Here is a 27,224-nt window from a genome sequence, read left to right as displayed (position 1 = left end):
GAAGAAATGCATTTTAGATTTTGCAGTCTTATTTTTCAAAATATTGGTAAAAATAATTGATTAAATTACATTGATTTAAGCATTTAATTCATTAACATTTATAGTATATCTGTGATTATACAATAACTTTCTTATATTTATAAAATTATGAAATTTTATGCATATGCTTATTCAGCTTTTAAAAATGCTTTGAGCCCAGCCGGTGTGGGTCAGTGGTTGAGTGTTGACCCATGAACCTGGAGATCACGGTTCAATTCCTGGTCAGGGCACATGCCCGGGTTGCAGGAGGCAGCCGATCAATGACCCTCTCATTGATGTTTCTCTTTCTCCCTCTCCTTCTTTCTGAAATCAATAAAATATATTTTTTAAAAAATTCAGAAAAAAAATGCTTTGATTATCTCAACATGTTTTTTGGACAATGAGATTTTAATCTGTTTTAAAACATTAAACAGAGCAGGTAGGTTTTATTAAAGGTCATTTGGCTTGGGGAACTTTTTTTATCAGTGAAGTAAAATTCCAGAGCCTCAGGTTTTCCTGAACACTGCCCTATCTTTGGTTTTTTAAAGGTTACATTTAGGAAGCATTTGTAGATTTCCACATTGTTTTGAGCCTCTGGGAAATGCAGACCCAGAGTTTTTAAAAGGATTTTCCCAAAGATTTTGATCTCAGATAGCTTCAGATTTCATAAACAAGAATACACATGGATCATCTGAAATAATGATGATATTTGAATGGAAGAGTAAAAATGTAATTGTTTAAAGCAATTTTGTTTACAGATAAAAGAGATATGAATATAGATTGCATAACAAGAAGAGTATACATATTATGTAGATGACACATGTATGATCTGTCCTAGGTTAACATCAAATATTTGAGGTGATGTATAAGACTACATTTTTAAAAAAGATGAAAACAGAATAATGAAAATATAGGTAGCCTATGATATTCAAACTGAGGGAATATCAAAATGTACAAATTTAGATTGTAGAGTCAAACCCACCTAGTCAGTTTTGTCTGTAAATTTGAGTCAAAATGAAGTGTTTTCTTTAATATGGTTTTCATTGTCCGTAAGAGAAAAAATAATATACAGCTTCTTGGAGGAAGATTGTTTTCCTTATATTCAGTCTGGAAACAGATTTCTTGCTTGTTTTTTTACTTAGGGATTATGGAATAGATACTGCCCTCAACAGCCTCTCGCTGATAAATTTATAGTAGGTTTTAAAAAGGTGCTAATGTTATAGCGTAGTAAGAATCTAGGAAAATTCCAGGACAAGTGGAATAGGGAAACTGAGACAGATTGTTAAACAGCATTTTGAAGCCAACGCGTAAATCCTATCTTTCCTAAACCAAGGACACTTGAGAGTAAGTGGTTTGTGTTAGATGGGCCAGGTACAGAAACCCAGGTACAGAAATTAGGGTACAGAAACTCACCAGAGCAGGAAGTCCTGGCTGCCTAGCAAGGGGCTAAACTGGGAAAACAAGAACTTTTTCCCTAGGGTAATCTGTCCTCCCCTAGCATATTGTTGGTCATGCAGTTTAGACCCCCCTGAGCATTCCTCCCTAAAGATAACATCTAGGCATCAGTTGTGTTTTAGCTCCAAGCCCAGATAGGCAGTGAAACTGGACAAGTGGTATTGTGGCTGCCTCAGGACCAGCTACATTGACTAATGACCCCCTGCCCTGGCACCAACCAATCAGTGGAGACCAGGACCCTGAAAGAGCACACCTGGAAAGCTGATGAATGTTCTGTTGAGACATTCCCCTGAGACCTCTCCTAAGATTTCCTGCCTGCAAGAGAGAAATGCTCAGGACAAAGGACCCAGCGCTCTCACCTCACTTCCCTGCCTCCCAGGGGAGCATGCCAGTACCTTCTCCTTCTTTCTTCTTCCATCTAAGGGACCCAGTAAGATTTGCAACCTGGGGAGCAATGGGCAGGAGCAGTTCCACCCAGAACGTGTCTCCAAGGTGCGCATTTTCTCCTTTTCTCTGACTTCCCAGTGAGCCAGAGCAGCCCAGCCTAGGCTCTTCTGTTGCTTCTTCTATGTCCTTCCTTGTTTCATTGTCCTAAGTGTACTTTTGCTGCAGCCAATAAATTCTTGCTTGCTTTTCTACACTTTGTCCTTTGATTGAAATCTTTCCCTCAAGAAGACAACAGCAGAGGTCTCCTCATCGTCTCCCCTGTAACACTTATTGCAGTATCACTTAATAATAGCAAGTGTCAACAAGCCTTTATTACATACAAGACATTCTGCTTTCCAGGTGTGATTCTATTTCTTTCCACACCCACCTTATGATGTAGGTATAGTTGTAAAAACATTTAGCTATCGAGATAATATATTTGCTTGGATGTCTTACAGAAAAGTTTAGTTTACTATTTCACTACAATGGGCAGAACTGGGACTAGTTCCAAATTACCTGACAACAGATTTATGTTCAAAATGAAGAATAATTTTCTAATGAACCAACTGACCAAGAATACAATGTATTTCCTTTCCTTATAATTTTGGGGAAGGGCTGAGCATTTCAGTGGGACTTTCTATAATGGGTAGGATATTAAATTAGCTGAACTCTAAGATCCTTTCCAACTCTGGATTTTAACATCCTGTTTCCAACTGAGTACCTATCTCTGAGACCCACCTTTGTAGTCTCATCAGCAAAATTAATCTAATATTTTCCTCCTTATTCATAGTTCTGAAGATCAAATATGTTAAAGTCCTTTGAAAATTGCTAATACTGTAATTGCAAAAATTCATTAAAGTATTTCAACAAAAGGAAGTATTTTATTTTTTATTTATATTTATTTAACAGCCACATACCAGCTGAGTATTGTATGACAGATAATATTTTACACATATTACTATCCAATTTACTTATTTCAAATGCTCTTAGATTTTTCTCTGTTAATAACCTTTCAAGTATTTTATTCCCCAGCAGTCTGGGATAAGTGAAATTCTCAAAGTTTTAAATTTGGGTAATGCTAACTAGGTAATATATTATAGAATTTTCAATTAAATGGAAATTCTACGTACCTGAATCTTTCTCATTCTCCAGCAAGAATAATCGAGATTGGAAAGAGATTGCTTCTCACCATTTATGCCCGTCTTTAGAAAAATAGCAAAAAATAAAGAGTATTGATCCTGTAAGATAGTCATTTCTGAATAGGACACATTGTATTTAAATCCATCATTTAGAACTCTTTTTCTTTGATTCTTTTGCTTAATTCATGCTTGTCACTTTTAACTCAAATCCAATGCCTTACATAGGCTTTTCAATGATTCCTTCTACTCCATTCTAAATACCCTTGCAGTATGGATATGAAGTTTGACTCCGTTGTTTAGATCTTGTGCAGAGTCAGATTTACGGAATTTTAGAGCCAAAAAAGGCCTCGGCAAGCATCCAGCTCAATGCCCTCATTTCCCGTTGAAGAGAATGAGGCCCAGCCCTCTTCACCAGCTGGTGAGTCTTTGAGCCAGAATTATGACCCAGGGCAGTTTTCATTATCTTTTGTTTTTGTAGGTGCTTGATTGTTTCATAGCTATGTTTGGTTTTCCCAGCTAGAGGATTTGTTACAGGGACAAAGCTTTTTTTCTTTATCCAAAGATTCTTGTGCACTTCTGTGTTTAGAGTAGGCACACTAGAATGCCTGGGAACTAGCCTTTCAGAAGCAAATGCCCAATGGATACTTTGGTCTAGTGCTGTTTTTAAAGCGTCTTCACTTTTTATTTTAATATCTAAAACATATATTCCTCTATTAGTACAACTGATTAGAATTATGTATAATTCAGGTTTTGTACTCTTATAGTTGAGCTGACATGGAGATAGAACTAAATATCTCATTAGATAAAATTGTATTTTCTGATTACTTGGAATACTGTGACAAGGTGATGAGAAACAAGGTCTATATATCAATATTTGATAGGCTCTTCTAAGTTTTCTTTAAATTGTTTAGTACAGAAGAGCTTACTTAGAACAGTGACCTACATATAACCTGGCCATATGATAATGACATCCCCTTTACCCCACACCATCCAAATTGAGACCTCTGATGTTAGAACCTGTGCATCTTTATGCATGAAGAGCACAAAATAGATCCAGAGACATAGAAGCATGGAACCAACTGACGAGTTTCAGAGGGAAGGTGGAAAGCTGGGGAGGAGAAGTGTGTGAGGGGAGATTAATCAAAGAACTTATATGCATATATGCATAACCCATGGACACAGACAATAATATGGAGAAGGTGGGGGGGGCAGAAGTTGGGTGGGGGGGAATCAATGGGAGAAAAAGGGGATATCTGTAATACTTCCAACAATAAAGATAAATTAACAAAAAAAGTGCTACAAGAAAAAAAAGGCCAAAAAGAACTATTGGCCTAGAACAGTCTAATTAGATGATGAAATCTTCCTTTTAAGAGAAAATTGCTAAGTTGGATAGGAATGCTTGTTGGATGTATATATAGAAATTTTGTAGAAAGGTATAGACTGATTTCATGCATCATTGAAATTACTTGCTTGCCTCCAGGATTTGTCTTTTAGGCCCAGGTGGTAATTGTTTTGCAACTATAAATGTCCATAGATCCAGAGAGGAACTGATTAAACTGGAACGGCTGTGGTCTCTGCTTCTGTAATACAAAAATGACAGCAAACCTACAGTGATCATAGAAATTTGCTATCAGAAACTTACTCTTTTGTCATTGTAATGAGTAGTGGCTGACCTAACCTATTGGAAGTTGTAGTAAGGTTGGTTCTGTGACTGGACGTCATGGTGCCCATCTTACAGTTGTTTACCAATTAAATCTCGCTTGCTCTCCATGCATTTCTTCAATGTTAGATGTAACTGTGCACCATTTATGAGGCTGCTATATAGATATTTCTTAAATATTAAAGAGATGTTCATAAAATAATGAACATGTATTAGAAAGTCATAGAACAGCCAAATGGTCACAGAAGTTTAGTTTACAGACTGGAGAATTGGCAATGGCCAATTTAAATTTTCTACATGGAATCTCTTCTGAGCCTTGCTTTGGGCTGAGTGCTGTGGATTATAGCAAAAGCCTGACACCAAATTTTGAGCCAAGACATTTAGTTTTCAAAGGAGGCAGAGTTGGTTAGACTGATGATTGTGATTTAGTAATAATCACATAGAATTTATTATTTCTTGAACATAATAAGATAGAGAATGAGAATGGTAGATTTTAATTTGAGAAGGATTCTGGGATCAGCTAATCCTAGAATTTCACAAATAAGGAAACTGAAAAAAACCCAACACATTAAGCTGTTTCTTAATAAATATTTAGAGCATTAAGAACTTTATTTTCCTCTTAATAGAGGGTCACTCCTAAATCTGTGTGACAATTTCATTTACTCACTGGAGAATTGAGAGGTTCTCTGTTTAGCACTTGAGTATTGGACATGATTCAAATGTAAGTCAAGTGTGTCTAGAGGCTTTATTCATACCTATTTTCTTTTAGTCGGCAATGCTTTGTAATGCCCTGGTATCATGAATTAATTTTAATGGAATTATACATGAACAGCTCAAAATTATATAATTAATTCATTCAGCTTCAATTAAAGTTACTAATTGAATTAAGCCTACTAGCATGACACCTGGCGGCAGTCAGCTACATAACAGTAGAAGCAAGTAATGTTGGACTGCTCCTGAGAGATTTCACGTGTATGAGTGAGTTTATATAAAAGTCTTTTCTGAGTCTTTTCTGTTGATAATCTCAGAAAGGCCTTGAGTTGACTAGCAATGGAAAGATATCTGGAGTTGTTTAAAAAAGTAAAGATTTTAATTGAAAATAACACATCTCAGGAAAATTACATTTCTCTGTGATAATGCTGAGTAAATGTTACATAAATCTAGAACATACTGGTTTAGCATGCTTCTATTTTATATTTTACTGCTATCTGAATATGAATTTGCTTTCTAAAAACACTAAGCATTGAAGAGCCTATTTTTTTGGAGTTTTTAGCCTCTGGATTTAGTCCTACATTGGTGTTCCTCTATTTCCGTGTGTTAAAATGTGTTTCATGTCAGAATTTTTCAATTGTGAAATCTTCATGGTACATGTGCAGAAATTTTTCCTCCCAATGGAAATGTTAATACAGTTGACTAACAATTTCTGTTTAAATCTATTTTCTGCTTCCATGGCTTGACATCATCTAGCTTCTCTTCCTTCTTTGATCTTTTCTAATTGTGCAGACCCCACTTGATACACTTCTTTTCACATATTCACTCTTTGGTCATCCTAGTCATTTGGACGGCTTTAGCAATCAAGTTTAGGAAGATGACTGTTTCTAGCTATAACTTCATTTGTGATTTGCAAATTCAAGTGTCCAACACTAAACTCATCCACTAGACTGTAAATTCCATGAAGGCCTAGGTTGCATCTCCTAATTCTTTGTATCTCCATTGCCTAGCTCACTGCCTAAACATCTACTGTTTGTGTGTGTGTGTGTGTGTGTGTCTATATATATTTAATAAATTATTTTCCTTGTCTCCACGGTTCCTCAGTCAAATCCACACTAAGAGAACTCAGTCATTTCTAATCCCACCTTCCTGATTATCTGCAAACAAACCTCTAGTTATTTTTTCACATCTACCCCCTTTCCCATATTATTATCCAGTTGATTAAATTCTCAGCAACTTCCACCTGGACTATTCGAAGTCTCCTTTTTTCTCCCCATTACTCTTTTCTCCCTGTTAGTCCCATTCTCCAGTGGTTCTCAAGGATGTAAGTGCAGTGGAATCACCTAAGCACTCCTGCCCTAAATTGAAATAGAATCTTTGGTGATCGGGCTTAGAAATCTGTTTTTTAAGAAGCCACCAGAGTGAGTTAAAGTGCAGTCAGGATTGAGGACCACTAGTGTATACAAATTTATTAATCTTCCTAATGCATAGCTCTGATTGGGAAATTCATAAAGCTTTAATGGCTACTTTTGCTTACTTATCTTGCCTTTAAATTAGATCCAGATTTCTCACCTTAACATTAAAATACCCATTCTATGTCTATTCAGACCTTTACTATCTTATCTCCTAATCCCTCGTAAAGTACTTCACCCCAGAGTTGGAACCATTGCCCAGTTCTGCTATTGGAGTTTGCCCACACTTTTTCCACCTGGAATGGCTTTTCTCCCATCTCTACTTCTAGAATTCCCTCTAATATTTTAAAGACCATTGAACACCTTTAGTGCCCTGGACCTCTCATAACATACATTGTGTTATAGTTTACTTTTTGCTTGAGTTATGGTTCCAATAAGCTGTTCCTTTTCCTTACTTACTGGCTTTCCCCCTTAGAACCCCGTATAGATCCCTCATCCTAAACACCCTTCCTCTCTGAGAATTTATAACATAATCCTTGACTCTTTCCCAAGTTTCTATAAAGATAACTCTGTACCTCCTCAATTCTCATTCAACTTCAGTCTTTCATTTCTACCCATCATTGGAGCCTCTTCTCCTTTGGTGCTTTCCCTGCTACTCCCACCCTCTACATGTAAGGACTTATTCATTTTCATCCTTGATGTAACCTTTCCACATTTCTCTGTCATGGCAGATCACTTGCCATGTTCCAATGATTTGTTTAAGGTAATCTTGACAGATTATTTTTATTGTAAACATCTCTGTCTCTTCAATGCTAGGCATGTAGTAGGTGCTTAATAAATAAGTAATTGAGTCAATATGTATGCAACAGCCAATAGATATACTGCTCCCATTTTCTTAAATTTTGGCAGACTTAGAGAAGCATTTAGAAAAAATAATCTATAAAATGAGAAAGATATGCAACATTTAATGATAATAAATATATATATATATTTTTTATTCAGATAAATGTGCAAAAGAAAATACTGAGAGAGATATAACTCAAGCCACCAATAGGTGCTTCACACATGGAGAGATGCAAGACCAGTTCATCTGGGGAAATTATTCAGATGATGAACTCATCAGAAGTAAGTACTTTTGAGAAAATTGCAGTGGTTTGGGAATATGACTGTGATAATATGCTCTGAGTTAATTGTACCATTATCGTTTTGTTGAAAAACCTATAAATCAGAGTTTTCAGAATTTATCTGAAAGTGTTTTCCGGAGAATTTTACAATAATAGGGCTAAAACAAGGATATAAATAACACTCTGTCAGTTTTCATTCTTTCTGTAGAAAATAATTTATTGACCTGTACATTTTGGACTCAGTTCTCAGATTTAGACAAAACTTATTTCCTTCTTGAGCAGTGACTAAGTGAAAGTCAGACAATTCTAAGTGTACTGTGAAACTAAAAAGAGCTAAAGGACAATAAGTACTTCTATAATTCGATTTTGGTCCCTGTTCTTTTAAGCCAAATGATTCCAAACTTTTTTTTACAGTTAAAATTTTTATCACTCTTTTTTTTTTTTTTTTTTAAATTCTCTTCCTCTTCCTAAGATTACTGTGTAAAATGTATATGAAAGCCTTGGCATATTTTCATTTTACTCTGGGAGTGTCTGGAAATAGCAGTATCTTTTGTGTGTTATTCAGAATGCTGATTTCCTGTTAAGTTTTCCTCTGGAGCTTAGGGTCTGGTCACTAAGTTCCCCCAGGTGGCATCAAGATAAATGTACCATATAATGAATTGTTTTCTGTAGTAAATGTATAAAAGATCACTGCTATGCCACATCTGGAAAAACTTGGGAGTATATATTTTGGAATTCTCATTCATGATAATCAAGTTGCCATGTCTTATGTCTTATTCTATTCCCAGAATGGACAGAGAAAAAGAAATCTTTTCTGGAAATCTAACATTATTTTTAAATTTAATTGTTCAGTTCAAACAACTTCATAATCTTCATAATATAGACCCTTTTTTGTGTTACATATTACATTTACTTTGAATCTCTGAATGTTTCTTTTCCTCTTGAGAAGGCCCATTATCTGTCCTTAACTGAAAACCAAACTGAAGAAAGCAGAAAAAGGAAAAAAAACAACGTAGTAGAAAACATAAAATAACAATAAAAACACTATTAAAGGGCATTTCAAGATTTAAAACAAAAACCCTAAAAGTGAATTTGTTTTAATTTAATTTTAGAACCACTTTTTAAAAAACTTTTGCCTTAGAGAATGGAATGGGAAGGAAATTAGGCTCAGAAATTAGTGAGGAGCAAGATTTATATAGCTTTTTCCAGAGAATCAAATCAACCAGAGAGTTAGAGCTAGAAGAGGTCTTAGAAACAAATTTTTCTCCACCTTGGTTAGCATGATTGTTTTCTCTTTTTTTTTTTCCATAGTCACAGAATTTTAAGTGTGTGTGTTTCATTTAATTGATTTAGTTCCCTGCTCTCCCTTCCCAATGCCCACACTAAAGAAAACGTGAATAAGAACTCTTAAGACAAAAAACAAAATACAAGCACTATTGCATAAGGATTTGGAGAATCATATTTAATGTGTTAAAAAAATATTGTGCTATTTGATGAAACTTATTTTAGTCACAGAATTCATACCATTAAAGGGAATAGATTTTAAAAAACTACTCTATTGTCAATATTGATTGAGTGTACAGTGATAAAAATATTGTAAATTGCATGAAATCGTTTTTTGTTTTTTTTTATTGAGATAATGATAAGGCCTGTACACTGGAGCATTTGGGGACAACTGTCTAGATTCCTACTAATATGCATTGAAGGAATAATAAGCTGGCAAGAATTTTCAAATGTTTGTGGGTGACATTGGACTCTAAATTCTGTTAACAAATTTCAAAAACTATATTTTTGTTATTTTCCTGGTCATACTTTTTTAGACAAAGGAAATTTTATTGGGTCTACAGAAAAATTTGATATCTGGATTTGCTGAAATGGAAAACTTTATGTCATTTTTAAACCCAACTCACAAGTCTGGATAGCATTTGAAAGTTTGATATTGTGATAGCTTCTGCTATTCTGTCTCTCTAATATGAAATGCTACAAATCTGCCTGAATTTCCTTCTTCAGTCTTTTTTGTAGAGTATTTGGCCATCTCCATATAATTTAATGTTTGTGTCTCTTAACTCTGCATTTAGGGAGATGTGTGTTTTCCTCTTGGTTCAACATCTACCCATTTTTGGGGCCCACTAAATCCTTTATAATAACAGTAGGCCCTAGGAAGAAGGCTCTGGCTCAGAGCTACGTGAGGGAAGAGGGAAGCGCCTGTGGTGAGTCAGGATCAGACTGGCTCCCATTCCAGGAGTCCTGTGTGGAGCTCTGAGTACCATGGAAGAGGCGGACAGTGGCTCTCTTGGAATTGATTTTAGTGTTCCCACTATACTGTGAGGTTAATTGGATGGAGGGATCGGCAGAAAAATGAGGCCAGCTGGGGTGTGGGAACAATTTCAAATGTACAGCCCACTCTTTTTCCAAGTTTCCATGGGACAGCTCAGCTGCATAAGCAAGAAGTGAAGGAGATTGGCTCTGTTTAATATGACTTCTTTTCCTCTATCTATTCTTGAGAGTGGTTAGTGAGGGCTGACAGCTTACATCTTCTTTTCCGGATGCCCGCTGCCTTCTTTGTTGGACATTTAAGGCATAATTTATAGGGGACTGTTAGCTGTCAGTATGATGAGGCTGTTTTTACTTTTCTGAGAATAACTGAGCTCTGGAAAGTCAAGGGAGTGGCTGCTTTGGAAATTGTATTCTAATTAAAGGGTGTATTCTCAGGCCTCATAAAGGAGATCCAAGCTGAGAATAATTTCCAAATTATTCTGTGAACTTTAACCTTGACCTCAGTAGACAACTCACTTGTGGTTCACACTTGGTTCCTGCTCCACACAGAACTTCAGGCTTTGTCTGCCTTCCCTGGTCCTTCTAGAAAACATTGCAGGTAGCAGACCTAAGGTACTGTGCTCTCAGGGCCTAGATTCCTAATTGGTTGCCCTTGAGTTGCTAATTTATTAGAATTCTATCTGGAAGCTATAAATAAAAGAGAAGTAATCCATGTGGAATCAAACATTTTGAATAAATAGGCCACACATACAATTTGGTCATGGAATGTGCATTGTGATTCTCTTTCTTATGAAATTTAAGTTAAAACGACAATCCTAACCACTCACATTTGTTCAAAAAACAAAAACAAAAAAACCTAAATCAAATCAGTAAAGAAAAACTAACTTGAAGTTTTGTGAGAAAACTATAATTAGAAATTATAATTAGAAAGATTTTATTTTTCATTATGAATTTTTATTCTTTTTACAGTTTACAAGGCTTTCATATTCTGAGAAAGTATTTTGCTGTATAATTTAATTTCTGGAATGGGGATTACATTTTAGAGTTTATAAAGACATCTTTCAGTGGGAACACTAGTTAAGACTTTGGCTTTTTTGTCAAATTAGCCTATATGATACAGTACATAATTTGGAGCTGGGCCTTGTTTTAATAATCACTGTGCCTCTGACTTAGTTAAATAAATGTTGCAGAGAAATGGCACCCTCAATATTAATTTTTCTATTTAACCCATAATATGGATAAACTGATAATAGGCAATAGGCAACAATTCATGTTTTAATTAGACTAGAAAAGGAACAAAAGTAACATTATGATCTCAGTCTTTGGGGGTATTTTTAAAGTAGGAAGGAATGTTTGTGTGTTTGTGTGTTTGTCTTCCTTTGCTTCTACTCATAGGCATGTGCAGTATTTTCCTTTATATAGGTCAAATTCTACTAATTATTTCCTATAGAGAGCAAGCTTACATTTTCTTTGTACCTCTTTCTAAAGTGCCTCAGGTCTCTGGCTCAGGTTTTTCTAGGTCTTTCTGAAAATTCTTACTGTTTAACTTTATCCTTGGACATTGCTTTTATATAAATGTCTCCTAATTCAAAATGTCATTACTTAACTGCAGAAATTTTCCTTAGCTGCTCTTCTGAAATAAATTTCCCATTAAATTAAACTATTTTGTTCACTTAATTCTCTCCTTTGTGATTTTGTAGAATTCCCAAGATTTGAAGCAAAGTTAGAATGTTCTATTTAAATGGTAATCCCCATTTTATTTAACCCATTTATTCATTTTGAAGAGTTTTTAGCTCTCATAATAGTAAGCACTTAATTGGTAGTAGCATGCACGTCCTCTTTCTCTAATTCACACTTGCCTCCTTTTTATGGAGCCAATGCATCATGTTTTTTCACTCATCCTACTACTTGAAACCTTCCTCTTGGCATCCTCTGTTTCCTCTCAACATCAACAAGCTCCATTGTTAGAAATATTATTATTTCTTTTCCTAGCCTTTGCCAGCTTACCACTGGTCACTCCTTAATGAATACCATTTCATCACTTTAGGGAATGCCTTCTCTGTGCAACATACTGAAAGAAAGGCAGATAGTCAGGTGTATAATTTATATAGTTACGACGCTTCTTACTTTGAAGGTAAGAAAAGAACACTGAGAGGTTGGGATTTAAATTTTTCAGTGGCTCTCATGTTTGAATGAACATTACACTAAGTATTATTTGGTTTTCTTTAGAATTAACTTTATATAAAAGAGACTATAAATATCCCCCACCAGATAAGTACCACCCAGTAAGACTGGGAGATGTAGCTTTTGTGTTACATTTCTTAGGTAATCTAAGATTCTTTCCCTAATACTTCATGCTCATTCATTTTGGAAGCCCATCTTGGGACTAAGTTATGTGACTTTCATCTCAGTATATTTTCCTTCTCTATTTCTTAGGACAATTTTGCTTTTCAATATGCTGACCAAACAGTTATGTGGCTGTGGTTCAGATTATTTGATTATTGCTCTTACAGAGGAATCTTTAACCATCAATTATTCCAAAATTAAACTCATGGTGAGGTTTCAGAGTTAGGTGGATAATCATAAGCCATTTTTGATAGCTTCCTGTATTTATCTTGTTGATCAAAGACTGCCATTAAGCTGTGTTCTAGAATGAAGCTCAAGTTTCCTGACATACTTCTTTCTCAGAATGCATCGTTACAGGCTCATCTGGGTTCTGCCCAAGAAGCTGGAGAGAACCATTGCCCATCTTTATTTTTTTTTTTTGGACATCTTAAGTTTAGGGCTCTGGAGACTAATAGAAGCCAATTTCCAAGATTCAGACCCTGGATACCTTATTACTACAAGTATTGGGCAAGTTGCCTAATGTCTTTGAACTCTACTTCCTCATTTTTAAGGTGGAGGTACTAATACTTTATACCCCATTGTGATTTTTGAGGATTATATAAGAAAATGCATATTGTGTACTTAATTAGTAGAACAAATACTCAATGAATATCAGTTTTCATTATTATTGTTCTTGGGCTCAAATATCAGTTTTAAGGTTTGTGTGTGTGTGTGTGTATGTGTATAGATATGTGTATATATATGTATAGATACATATATATATGATTTCCTTCATCGTTCTATTGGGTTATATATCTAGACATGGTGGGTACATAGACCAGGTATTTCTGAGACCCTTGATAGATATTTACTTCCACGACAGATAGTCAGCACAGTGGATTACTACATGGTTTATATTTAATAAATGATGACTTAAGTGTATTGAATTAATGAAGGGAGGGAAGAGATGTTTTACACATGTTGCTTCTATTATTTCAGACTTTAAGGTCCTATGACAAAGATTCTAAATCACTACATTTTTCTTTTTATTCCTTCTAACCTTAATCTTACTCCCAAGCCACATATGGTTCCTTCATGTCATGTTTCAGTTTTTGTAGGTGACCTAATGGAATTAAAGCAATCAAGCCCTTTGACTGCTATTCACTGGTAAGGCTATTCTGAAGAGTTCTCCATGAACTGATAGCAGTCTCTTGGATAACATTCATTGCCTACGGAAGTGGGTAGGAATGACACTTTACTGAGAGTTTGTGCTCTTATTTTCTTTTCTTTCCTACCTGTAAGAAAAAAGTTAGAGACTACTTTAGTTCCATCTCTTCTTCATTTCTCCGTCTGTTGCTTACTCCCTACCATCCCATCCTCCTTCCTTCTCATATCTTTCTCTGCCTTTCTAAATTGTTTTTTAAATGCTTTGTATACTATAAAGTACAGTGTATGTTACTATTGTTCTTATTACTTTTAATATTATTATTCTCATTTATTACTTTACCATTCACTGTTACCATGCACCATGACTCATTCAATTTCCAATCTACATCTTTCTACACTTTGTCAAAGATTTGCAGTGTCTTCCTGATACTCCTAAAATTGTTTGATCTTTATTGGGGGAGATTACATGGTATTGAAGTACAAGTGGTGGATGAAGACTCAGTGAAATAACCAGATTTATTCTTTCCCATTTGAGAGTTCTTTGAGCCTCAGGGAAAAGCTGAGGCCTGGAAATTAGTTTTGAGATCACTCTGAATCTGCTAACCACAGAAGGAATAAATAACATTCAGTGATTAAGACCATAAATGCTGTGGTCTAGATAATTTTAGTTCTCAAACCTCAGATTTCCTGGATCTGAACACTATGAATTTGCACATAATTTTTTTTTTGAGAATATGTTGTTATATTGAACTTTCAGGATTAGCAGTCAAAATGTAACTTTGAAAACTGAATCAGAAGTCACTTACAGTAGAGGGAGTACTTAGAGTGTGCTTACACAGTGTTATGGTGGGGACGCAGTGATGAACATTACAGGTATAGTCTCTGCATTCAGAGTTTACAGCCTGGTGGAAGAGACAGACGGTTCATCTTGAAATGGTAATAAGTGTTATGAGTGCTACGGTGGGAAGTGTAGGATGCTGTATGTTCACACTCAAGAAGGAGGGGTCAGAGAGGGGTCTCTGTAGGAAGTGGTATCTATGATGATACCTAAAGGAGTGAGAGATGGGAGGGAAAGAATCTGTTAACAAAGGGTTAACTGAAGATTGAAGGTGTTGAAGGGAGTAGCATCTTAAACTTATAGTGTAGTTTGGCTATATTTTAGAATGATTACTCTTGCAATTGTTAGAAAACAAGAACAGAAAGAACTAAAAGTAGTTCTCCCAGGTGGGAGACTTGTATTAATCCAGCTGAGAAAGGAAGGTGTCTTGGACTGACGTAATGGCAGGATTGCAAGAAGTAAGTGGATTCAGCTTTCTGTGGGGTACAATCAGTAGGACATATGGGGTAAGGGAGTGGCAGGTGCTGAATAGGAGGCCAAGATTTTTAGTTTGGGCAAGTGGTAGTTGTGATGAAAGGACAATAGTGCAAAGTGTTTAAGGACATTGTCCAAAGAAAGTTTGCAGTGAGAGGCGGTAGACATCAGATGGATAGAGAAGGAAGTAAACACAAGAAGGATATTTACAAATAAAAAAAAATCCAAAGGGGCTAACAATCCCTAAAGATTTCTGTTCTTTAAGAAACAAACAAGTGTAGATACAGTAAGGGAATGGGACAAGAGAAAATGGATTATGAGAATTAAAAACATGAATTTAAGATTTCTGAGGTGGAACAATCCCAGGTGAGGACTAAGCCCAAGGTATGGTCATGAAATAGCCTCTTTTATCCTAGAGTGCTAGATTTGGAAGAGGTTTTGGAGGCTTCATAAAAATTACCATATTTAGCAGGTGGGGAAACAGAAATCCAGATGTTTCCCCAAATCAACATGACCAATAAGAGGGAAATCTGGGGCTTTATCTGTTTTTTTTTTTTGTGTGTGTGTGTATATGTGTACGTATCTGAAACGCTTGAATTCCTCATTAAACCTTAATGATTTAGAAGCAAACCTTGTTGCTTTGCCCTAAGATTAGTGGAATAGTAATTTGACATTCTCTAGAGCTGAAGATCCTGAAAAGAATGAATAATAATATATATTGTTTGAATCCCTTGGTTTTCTTTATTGTACTATTCTAACAGAGCCTCACCACTTAGTTAAGTACATACAAGATTGGGATTTTTAGAACATATATATCAGTGTGTGTGTGTACATGTATTTAAGATTTTTCTTCATGGATGATGTCGCTTCACAATAGTTTCTTCTAGGGAGTTATGTGAAATTGGAGACATATTGGTGAATAAGACTTTCACTTAATGTTCTGTATACTTTCTTTTATATTGTCAATTTTTTTCCCATGAGGTGAAATTTTATTATATTAAAAGCAATAATATTTTAAAGAGAAAATTCTCCTATATAGCAAAGATTATCAGAGTGAAGCCCAACTTCTCAAAGCCTCATTAAAACCCAGTCACCTGTAGGAAATATTTCAGGTCATGGGTAAGCCAGGAGATTTATTTTCCTTCAGGTTCTGCAGAAGTTAGGACCAGCTACATAATTTTGGAGGTGGAGAGCAGTGCAAAATGAGAATGCAGAGCCTCTTGTTAAAAAATTAGGGATTTTATGATGGCAAGAGCAGAGCATTGAACAAACTTCAGGGCCCTTGCAAGCATTAACACAACACTTATGACTAAGAAGCTAACGCTGGCTGGAGGCATTGAGGGAGTGGGGATTCAGTTCTGATAAAGAGTTCCTTGCACCCATTTTATAATTGTTTTCAGTAAGTTCCTGAAATTCAAGAATGAAGGAGTTCTTTCTGGATTTGGCAAATCAGTTGATTTGTTAGTCACAAGCATAAGTGGTTTGTATAGCTATACGGAACAATTTTGATGTGGCAAAGTCTTGAAGGTAGTGGTTTCTGCTTTTGCCCTGCCACAGAAGGGGTGAGACTGTGTCTGCTCCACAGGCTTAGTAGGGAGGGTGAGGGGATGTATCAGAATGGGGAACATTGGTAGAAGTCCCTCTCCACTCTTTTCAGAAGCTTCATTATTCCTTTGCCATAGCACAGCTGAGAATCCATACTACTACTTGCCCAGTGTTTCTTTCAAGGAGTCCTTCAGGACTTGGTGGTAAAGCCATGTTCCACTGAAAGCTGGATTCTTCCCAGATTCCTGAATTCTTGCAGCAAGGCACACAAAAGTCAGAGAAATCTCTTTTAAAACCCCCAGTGCTGATATTAGAGGGTTAAATTGCATTAAGTGAACCCGAGAAGAGAGTGAGTGGAGAAATTAGTTCTGCTGTGGAACATTATTTAATTAAATACATTTTCTATGGTTCTGAGAACTGGGAAATTTAAGGGGAAAAAAGATCCCCTCCATCTCAAATTGTCACATATAATTGTTTCATGCAGATGTGATTGTTAAAAGACCATACATATCATCTGTGGATGCTGTCCATCATTCCTGTCTTTATGAAAAAGATATTAACATATCATCTGTGTAGAGGCCTAGCTTTGCAGGTTATATTCTCCATATTCCTTCAGCCTGCAAAGGTGCTGTCATAATCACAAAGGTGAGTAATAATGTAGGCAGTAGCAGTGACAATAACACACCCACTGAATGATGTGATCATGTGTAATTATCATTTTTCTACTATTCCTTTAAGTTTGGTTCTTATTGCACTTCTTTCATATTCAGTAAGTTTTTAAAAGTCTTATAGCTCTGAATATGAATATTTACTATTAGAAATGTAAAATTAAACCCATATTCTTACAGATTTAGGTATTCAATATTTTTTATTTTAGCCAGTTTAAGATGGTTGATTTTTGTTCTGACTTTACATTTTGAAAGAAACCAAAGCCATTCAGTATTTTTTATTTAAATATGCGTAAACTTGCCTTTTAATTTTTAAACAAAAGGAATTATTTTTGTATTAAATTTCAAATATTATTTCCCAGGGAGATATATGTGTGTGTGTGTGTGTGTGTGTGTGATAAAACTATTTTTACAGAGGTTTAAATAATATTGACTTTTACCATAAAGTCCAAATTTGCTTGGACTATTTCAAGGTGGGGTGTACATTTTCAGGCTACAAGAGTTTCTGATTATTTCAACATTAAATTTGAGCCTGGTTGCCAGTCTAGTACCTTAGAAAGTTGATGTGAAGGGGTGTTGGAAGTACATTAATTCCCTTGGAACACTGAAAATCAAATGGCAGAACCTTAAATTAATGAGTCAGTCATTGTGTGAAGGGTGTTGAGTGTGATGTTGCTTTGACTCTTTATTCATGCTTTCTCCTCCATCTATCATAACCTATTTGATCCCTAACTAGTATTTAATTGTCCTCTAAATCAAGACTTCCCAGTGTTTGATGTAGATTTTCAAACATTTCTTTAAAATCACATTGATTCTTGCCTTCTTTAACTCTAAAGACCTTACATTTATTTTACTTAAGCCGTATTACAAATTTGGACACACCTTGGACCTTGTTATCACAGAGATGTGCTCCATTCTAAGATTTTGAAATCAGAAATTTACTTTCTCATTTTTCCTGCTCTTTCATTTAATAATTATGCCTAATTTTCTGTTTTTTTCCCCATATTAACTTATCTCCTTCTTAACTTCACCTCCCTTTTTTTTTTTTTTTTCATGACCATCTAGGAGGACCTACGATGATCCTTCATTATCTCCCTAAATTTTATGACCTTATGCCATATCTGCCAAGCTTATGCCGCAACAAAAGTAACAGACCACACCAAAAGTCTTCTCAATTGAGGTTCCAAGGGTTGTGGATCACAGAGAAAAAATGTTATATAACAGGAGGGTTAGCTCTAGTATAAATGTGTGTTCTTTAATCTTAACCGGGTCATTTCTATTACACTGTATTATCATTTCTAGTTGATTTCCTCTTTTGGTCCATTGTTGCATTTTGATTTTATGACACTGTTTTATAAAGACTCAGATTATATTCTCATTCCTTTATCACTGAGATAAAGTTATATTAATAAAGTTATATTAACACTAGCTCCTGGGTACATGGATGTGTTAACAACGATTCTGAGGTACATGGCTGATACCTTAGCCCATCTTGATCTCTGCCCTGCAAGGGTTAAATACAATTAAAATAGTCTTTTGAACTTGATATATCACTTTTCTCAATTTGTCCAGTGACCTCTCTTAGTCCTCACTCTTTCTGTAGCATTTGATAGGACGTGTTTATTTCTTGAATTTTCATCCCTCTTCTGCCATTCTCGTCCCTCTTTCTGCTTCTCTAGCCCAGAGTTTCTTTCTGTCTCTGGACTTTTGCATACCAGGTCTCCCTCCAAGCCCAGACCTCTCAATCTACAATGAGTTTCTTTATTTCTCATAGAACCCTTTCATTCCTAGCCATTGTCACAATTTTAAATTTTATTTTTACTATCATATGTTTAATGTCTCCTGGCTTTAAGTTGCATCCTCAGCAGTTAGCATCATTCCAGGACCACAATAAACTTTCAGTAGACTATTTTGAATGATTGGCTCTGGGAATAAAAGAAATTGTGCTTTTTCCTCTACTACTTCCCTTTATCAACTTTTGCCATAGTTAAAATGTATCCCTTGCTCTTCCCACTATGTGTCCAGTATTTTCCTTCTCCCAAGCTTCACTCAAGTACTCATGTTACTTGTCTCTTCACATCTCCTGACACATGAGCAGGCCTTCTGTGATTTCCCCCTCATCTGGACTTACAGTGTTTAACTTTATTTCTCCTAAAGGACCCGTTAATTTCAAAATTATAGTGTACATTGTGATGGGCCTCTTTCTGTCACTGAACTGAAGGCTCCTTAGAGGCAGGATTGGCATCTCATTCAGCTCTCTAGCCTGCACAGTGTATAGCCCAAGGCCATGTGCAGAGTTTGTTCCTAATGCTTATATGTTAATTGTTGAATAAATGAAAATCTGTACCTTTTGACTATGTTTAGCTTCTCTGTAAGAGACTGACAGCTTTGAATTGATTAAGCTGTAGTAATTTGCTTTAATAAGTGGATTGGCTATCTTTGCTTCTCTTAAGGAGCTAATTTTCTCAGTCTACAGTTCATTCATATCAAAGGATGCTTTTTATTAGTAATATTAGCAGTGTTATTACTTAGAGCTTTTTATAATGAAAATTTTCAAATTGATGATCTAACTTAGCCTATCAGCAACTTTATGAGGCAGATGGGATAAGTATTATCTATAGATGACACTGAGCTCAGAAAAGTTAAGCAGCTGGTCTGCTGCTACATAGCTAATATTCTGATTATCCAGCAGTGAGTCTCAGATCAAGGGTGAGACTCAGATCAAGAGGGAAGAGTAGAGACTTTGTGGTTATGGTCTCCTAGAGATTGAATTAAATTCACAAGAGAGTTGGTATTTTCTCCAAATTATTGCCAAATTTAAAACCCAAAATTATAGTACATTTCCCTAGTTGGAAATTATTGCCATTCTACCACTGTTAATGACGTGACTGTATCCTGCCTGCCTTTGTGTTGGGTAAAAAAAAAAGTTGGGAAAATTGCAATGTACTATACTCCTTCAGAGTTTCACCTTTGCTGTGATAAATTCAAGACAACTCCTGCTATTAATATATACTTGATATCTTAGAAAAAGAGCTTTTTAGTTTTCAGAACTATTTACTCATTGCCCTCATGAAAACTTGGTCTCATTCAAAGAAAGATAATTTTAGCATCTGCTGTTCCTTTTGTGGTATGAAGTTATACATTTAATTTAAGTTTTATAATATTGGAAAAGAAACTATTATAATTTGTACTTGTAGCCTCGTTAAATGGCACAATGAGGTTGGTGGCATAATGAAAGGACTTTAAAATCTAAAACTTGATATAGCTATAAGAAATTATTTTATTATATTAGGAACATTGATATATTAAACCAAAATCAAGGTTTATGTTATATATGAGTCAATTTTTTAAGAATAAAAATCCGCCCGGCCGGGTGTGGCTCAGTGGTTAAGCATCGACCTAGGATCCAGGCGATCAGGGTTCGATTCCCGGTCAGGGCACATGCCCGGGTTGTGGGCTGCAGCGGATCAATGACTTTCTCATCATTGATGTTTCTATCTCTCTCTCTCCCTCTTCTTTCCTCTCTGAAATCAATAAAGATATATTAAAAAAAAAAAAATAAATAAAAATCCTTTGCATGTTTTTCTGAAGAATTTAAATGTCTCCGTCTTTCATCTTCTTTTCACTCTGTCTAGAACTGGAGTAAGCTGTCTCTTTCAGTTAAACATCTCTGGAATAAGCAGCTTTCCAATCAAGTGTCTGTAGATATATTGGAAAGAATATTTCCCTAACTATTATAGCTAAAGTTTGTTCTTGGAGTGAAGCAATCTCTTATAATACAGATAAAGTTTACCTAAGAGTCATATTAATAAGTAAAAAAAAAAATCAGCTTTTTGAATAATATATAAATTCATATAGTGTCAGTGGTATCTAGGCATTTGGGACAATACATAATTAGTTTGAATTCCCTTTGTGAGGGAGATATGGATGTTAAAATAAATTGCTGATGAAGCATATACTTTGGAGAACAGGGTATTTCAGAACTTTGTGCAATATCAGCTATTTCTTTCAATGGTATGGAAATATAGCATAACACTAAGAAGATTTATTAAGGGCAGTTTTAAACCATTCTTACTGTATAAAAAAGTTTATAGTTTGCTCACTTAGGAGTAGTTACTAAAAGAAGAGGAATAATGTATATTTATATGCCTGCTGGGAAAACATTAGTTCTTTATAACTGTGGGCACCATTGTTTGCAGCCAATAAAACAATAATAATCATTTGCTTGTATAATAATAATCAGTATCACAGTATTTAAGCACTTAAAAGGATTTGGTCATTTCATTATTAAGAGTTATTCATTTACAAAACACTGAATAATGAATCTTCTCCAGAAAAATCAGCACTCACAGAGTAAGATGACTTACAATTGTGAAATAAATATATTATTAGGGAGGAACAGAGTTTGGAATAAATTGATTTTATTAAGTAAAAGTGAAAAAACTGCCTCTTTAGAAGGAATTACTTTGCTACCAGGAATAAATATTCCAAACTAAACTCTTCTTGCATTGTAGAATATCTGATCATTCTCACCTTGAGGGAGTTCTATCAAAGCTTCCAGTTTTATCATGGAAAATAGTCTATAATGTACACAGTATATGCAGTATAAAATCACATGCAAGCACTGTTTACCATCTACTCCTGAGTTTTTGAGACACATAAACAAAATACCGTGTCTTCTCATCTTTTACACGCTGAAATTGGTGCAGTTTATCATTGTTACCTTAAATATGTTCAAGTTTTTTTCCTGAGAAACAGAGCCTATTACTTAGCCAAGGATTCTGTTATTCCTGGCTCAGCATCTTTCTCAACTTTGTTTATTTGGATAAACACTGGGTACATGATCAGTTCCTTGTCCCCTTTAAGCCTAAAGTAAACAAGGGGTTTGTTATAATACTCACTGGGAAGAAGTCTTTAATTTAGTTGTTTTTCTGATGACATCTACAGTGTTAAAATAAAAATATATGAATGGAACAGTTCAAAGAGTGCAAATGTAACGTGCAAAGAGCACAAATGTGTGGGAGTGATCATTTCTGCATTTAATTTTTTTTTTTTTTTTAACTAAAAACTAACAAAAGCCCAACTACTACTTTTTGGACCTAAAAAACAAAATAAGATAACTAAGCTCAGAATCTACAGCTCTGGTAGGCTGAATAGATGCGATTTTAGTTTGGTCAGTAATAATGACATATTTTAGTGTCCATTTTAGCATATGAAACACTATAATGAATTGAATATATGGGTAGTTATGGGTAGTTTATAGTTCTAGAATAGCATTTCTTGGGGAGTAAGTATGGTCTTAAACATTTGGGGGATGGTTTTATTCTTTTCCCTTTTTAATTGCTGGTACAATGGTGTTTTCACTTCTTTACATATTAATGTGGAAATATTTGTGGATGGTCTTTTTCTAAGAGAGGCTTATTATTACATATATCTCCAGTGCCAATTAATCCTTATGGTATTTTGGGGGCAAAAAGATTAAAACTCAGTCCCTTGGAAAATTAGTATTATTCAGATAACTTAATTTTCATAATTCTTCATAAGGGCTGCTTCAACTGAGAGAGTTTCCAGTCAGTTAGACCTGATGCAATCCGTTCTAGTAGGCCTTGCAAACTAACCACTGAAATCTCACTTACTGTTAATGATTATGTATGAAGACTTCAGAAGAACTGAAGATGTCACAGACGACAGGTACAAACATAGCGTGGTGGGTTTTTTAAGTACAAGAAGGTAACATGTGTCAAGCCAATTAGCTTAACTCCCGTGTTCAAAATAATCCAAAAAAACCCAAACATTTGGAGGAAAACTGAAAAGAAATAATGGCCAAAAGCTTGTCTTACTTGTTAGCCGGCTCCATTTTTGACAAGAATGAGGCTCCTGGTCAGACACAGTAAAGGAGCAGCATACAACACTAGTGCTATGAGAAAGGCTGTTTGTATTGGACACTGTTTACCATCTACTCCTGAGTTTTTGAGACACATAAACAAAATACTGTGAGTTGTGAAGTGCTACAGTTTGGATTCTAATCCTGTCTAAAATTTACTAGCCATGGGGCATTGGGCCACTTTCATCTTACAGTTTCAACCTTTGCATCTTCAGAATATAGGTGGAGGTACTCCCTTCCCTCACTACTTCATGAGGCTGGTGGGTCAAGCATGAAAACCTAAATGGGAATATTAAGTATAAGTGTCTAGATGGATATTAGTGATACAAAGTGATGAGAATAACTGATATCTAAGTTAAAGGAAGAAGTACAGTATCACCCTGAGTTATACCTTGGCAAGTGTGAGACCTCTTCTCTAATTGCATTGCCAGGCTAATCCAGGAATACTACACGGAGAACCTAGCAGAGAAAAGTAGAGCACGACCCTTTAGATTTTCTCTCCTTGGTTATCCATGAGCTTGGGGGAAAAGTTGAATATTCATATGGTAGTCTCTTTTATATGATCCTAAAAACTAAAAATATAACACACATCAAAAGAGTTTCCCACAAAAACGTGAGGAAATAAATGAAACACTGCACTCACTAGAACCTTCTTTATATTAAAATTAATTTCCAATTCTAATATAATGGAGTATGTTAGATATTTAAAGTAAACAATAAAATATATAAAAGAATATTGCAAACATCAGTGTACCAACCACTCATGTTTAACAACTAACATGCTGCCAAATTTTCTTGAGTTCTTTGTTGAAGAAATAAAAGTTTTTCTTCAACGTGGGATATTGAACATATATTCATATTCCATTCTTTTAAGAAATCACACTTAATGATAGTACGTGAGTAATAATTTTTAAAAGACTTAAACTTGAGAGAGAGAACAGAAAAGGAAACAATGGTGAATCATAGATGTTAAGTATTTTCTTGAAGATGGAAAGTATATGGAGAAATAATAACTGACTTTGTAGCACTGAGAAGTCAGAACCTAAATGCTAATGAGACACAATATGGTACTATACCAAAAAGCTCAAATTTAGAGGCATAAGGACAGTTGGAAAGTGGGATAAATTTAAGACTAGAGAAGAATGTAGTTTGAAAGTTTAGGTACAGAAGATTTAGAACATCAGTTGACCTCCTACCCCCAAATCTAAGCAGCCATGTTACTCTTACTCTGACCCTCACAAGGCACCAGAAAGTGATTCTCTGAAGAATTTAAACCAGGGATGCTCCAGACCCTGGGAATCTGGCATGGCAGAGCATGGAAGCAAGTAGCATATGGACTGCAGGGTGCTCAGTGAAATCAGCCGCCTGAATGAGGAGACACACACAGTCCCAATCCTCTTTTTCCCTTAAACATTGATGGTCATCATCCAGATATCACAGACGAATAGAGAAAAACATTTATTTCCATATTCTCTTTTGTTCACTAATATTCCAATTTTGAAAAGACATGGAAGCAATTTAAACTTACTTCACACAGGTTGCCATTGTTACTAGTAGCCTTCCTGAGCTCCTGACACCTGGCTAAGGGCATAGGGGCTATGAACCTTGTTAAATTAGTAATTGTTGGCTGTAGGTGGACAGAAAAGTGCTCAAAGACTATTATCACTCCTTCAGGTTAATCTTTTCCCCAATTAATGTTTCTATTTAATGTTGTCATACCTTCCACCCTCTTAGACTTCTTTCTCTAGAAAATTTTAATAAGTATGTCAATAGATATTATCTAAGTGGCTTAGATTCTAAATTCCAAGGCCCCAACAAAGTGGGTGCTTAACATTGATTCCTTCCAGATTGTTTTTCTACATGTTGACAATGAATTGTCAACCTATACTTTTGCAATATTAAAGTTAGGGAAGGTGCCTTAGAGATCAGTGTGTTCAACCTCTGTGTTTTTTTAGTTGACAAATTGAAGCAGAAAGTGGTAAACAGTTTGTTCAAAGATGCCCAGGTAGTTAGTGGCAGAAGCAGGCTATATTTTTGAAAACGGTCTTTGATTATCAATGAGAATATGCAGTTACCACTTGCAATTTGAACCACAATGTGGTTTTTGTGGTATTTGAAAGGCTATATTAATAGAAAATAGTTACGGGAAATTAATAGCAATTTTTAAGGCCCCAGGTAGACAGACTTATTCAGTTCACTGTCCAATTGCTCATTTTGTTCTCCCCTAAGAATTTACCTTTATGATAAAAATTGTTCTTGGTGGGCATTCTACCCATCTGTGGTTTCAGTATTAGGATTATGATTCTCCAGGGGAATATGCAAGGCAAGAGATAAGAGAATCCCTGGAGAGGGAGTATATTTTTTGAAACCATACAAGGTATTACTAAAGGGCGTGTATTGTTCAAATAAACCCTGTGGAGTTGGAAAAAGGTTGAGAGCTACTGGTAGAGAATTGTGTTTTAAATGAATATAGGAATCTGATTTATGAAATTGGAATAAAAAATATGAAGATAAATACAAAATAGAGTGATTTCTAAAATCTGAGCAGATTCCCTCACAACCATTCATTTTACTGTTAAAGAACATCCAATAATTAATGCTTTTTCCCTAGCCTCAGAACAATTTTTACACAACTTCAATATATATAGATTTGTACATTGCAGAGAAATGGATGTGTTTCTTTTTTTGGAAAGTAATTATAAGATTTCTATAAATGTTTCTTAATATTTCAAATTGTGGTTGTGGTTTACAGTTACATACAATAGATTGTCCTTTTATGTAACTTCCTAAGAACTCTTATTGGAAATGTCTTAATTGACTGTAATTATTTAAGCCAACTTCTGGTCAGTTATACTGAGAGTGGTCTTATAAGTAAATAATTTATTATAGTAATAGCTTATATGATAAAGAAGCACAATATTTGGAAGAATATTGCCAGGAAGGGTTTAGAGAAGCACATTTCATGATTTTTATAATATATTTGTTAATGTTTATAATTTTAATTGGGCAATAAATATATGGTCATGTGAACATTATCTAGCCACACTGGCTTTACAACAATCCAATAAAGGTGCTGACTCCTTCCACTTTAGGGTTTGGCTTGTGGTGTTAGTCTGGCCTGAAACCTGGTAACTCATTCTCTTTGAGGGCCCCTTCCCCTCAGGTCTCTATTAAGTGACATTCCTAGCTATCCAGACCAAAATAGTTTGCCTTACTATTCTTTCTGATAGTAATACTTTTCTTTTATAGCGTTACTGTAATTTCAGATTGTATATTTTTTTTATTACTTGTTAGTTACATGTTTAATATCTTTTTAGTTTACCTCTTAGCATTGTATCTGATGCATAGTAGATGTTCAATAAATATTTGGTAAAAGAATGAGTAACACATACAAAACATATTTTATATATAATAAGCATTTCTACCCACTCTTTTTCTTCAAGTGCTAAGATCTCTCATAGTTTTAAGTTGTTGGTTTTTTAATAGCTCGTTATTTATAACATTTTGTCTACTGTTGGAAATAGAGTAATAATCTTCTAAATGTTGATGAAATTAACATGAGATCTGTGGTGATGAATAAATTCGACATTATCATTTTTCCAATTCAGTTGAATTACAAATAATAACTGGTTTTTAAATTACATAGTTGTGGGGGTTTGGAGGATGAACATACTTGCTAGAGGTTATAAAATTCATCTAGGTTAAATAGAAGTCATTATCAGGGAGGGGTGGGAAAAGGCAGTTGTGCTTATGTTTCCCTTGTTTACTTTTCTAGGTAAACAATATGTATGTATTAAGATTTATTTAAATGATTGAAATTGTGAGCTGTAGAATGATTATTATTCTTTTCTTTTATCATTCCTTCATTGATTTTTCTAAGTGACCACTGTTCTAGGTGCTGGAGCAGATACTCAGAAGTGCTGGGCACTTGGATGTAGCACTTAGATGCTCATTGAGGGACAATTAAATGAATGACATGTTTCTTGCTACAGAGTTGCTTATAGTTCTTGGAGAGGGCAGATTTTGAAACAAATTTTGTTCTGGGGGCAGAGAAAAAGGAGCTTTGGAGTCAGCATGTGACCCAGTGCTGACCAATGAGAT

At 35.1% G+C, this 27,224-nt stretch overlaps 1 protein-coding gene across 5 annotated transcripts in view; it reads left to right on the top strand.

Moving 5' to 3' along the window:
- MDFIC (MyoD family inhibitor domain containing) overlaps nt 1-27,224 on the top strand; it is a 100,124-nt gene that overhangs the window by 13,503 nt on the left and 59,397 nt on the right. For all 5 annotated transcript variants that reach the window (XM_081147018.1, XM_081147020.1, XM_081147016.1 and 2 more), the window contains one exon: nt 7,824-7,946. In XM_081147018.1, coding sequence (XP_081003144.1) covers nt 7,824-7,946 — 123 coding nt within the window. The remainder of the gene's footprint in view (nt 1-7,823; nt 7,947-27,224) is intronic.

This window comes from Miniopterus schreibersii (assembly GCF_964146895.1).
Source record: "Miniopterus schreibersii genome assembly, chromosome: 9".
NCBI classification, from domain to species: domain Eukaryota; kingdom Metazoa; phylum Chordata; class Mammalia; order Chiroptera; family Miniopteridae; genus Miniopterus; species Miniopterus schreibersii.
This window is presented reverse-complemented; position numbering and strand designations above follow the sequence as displayed.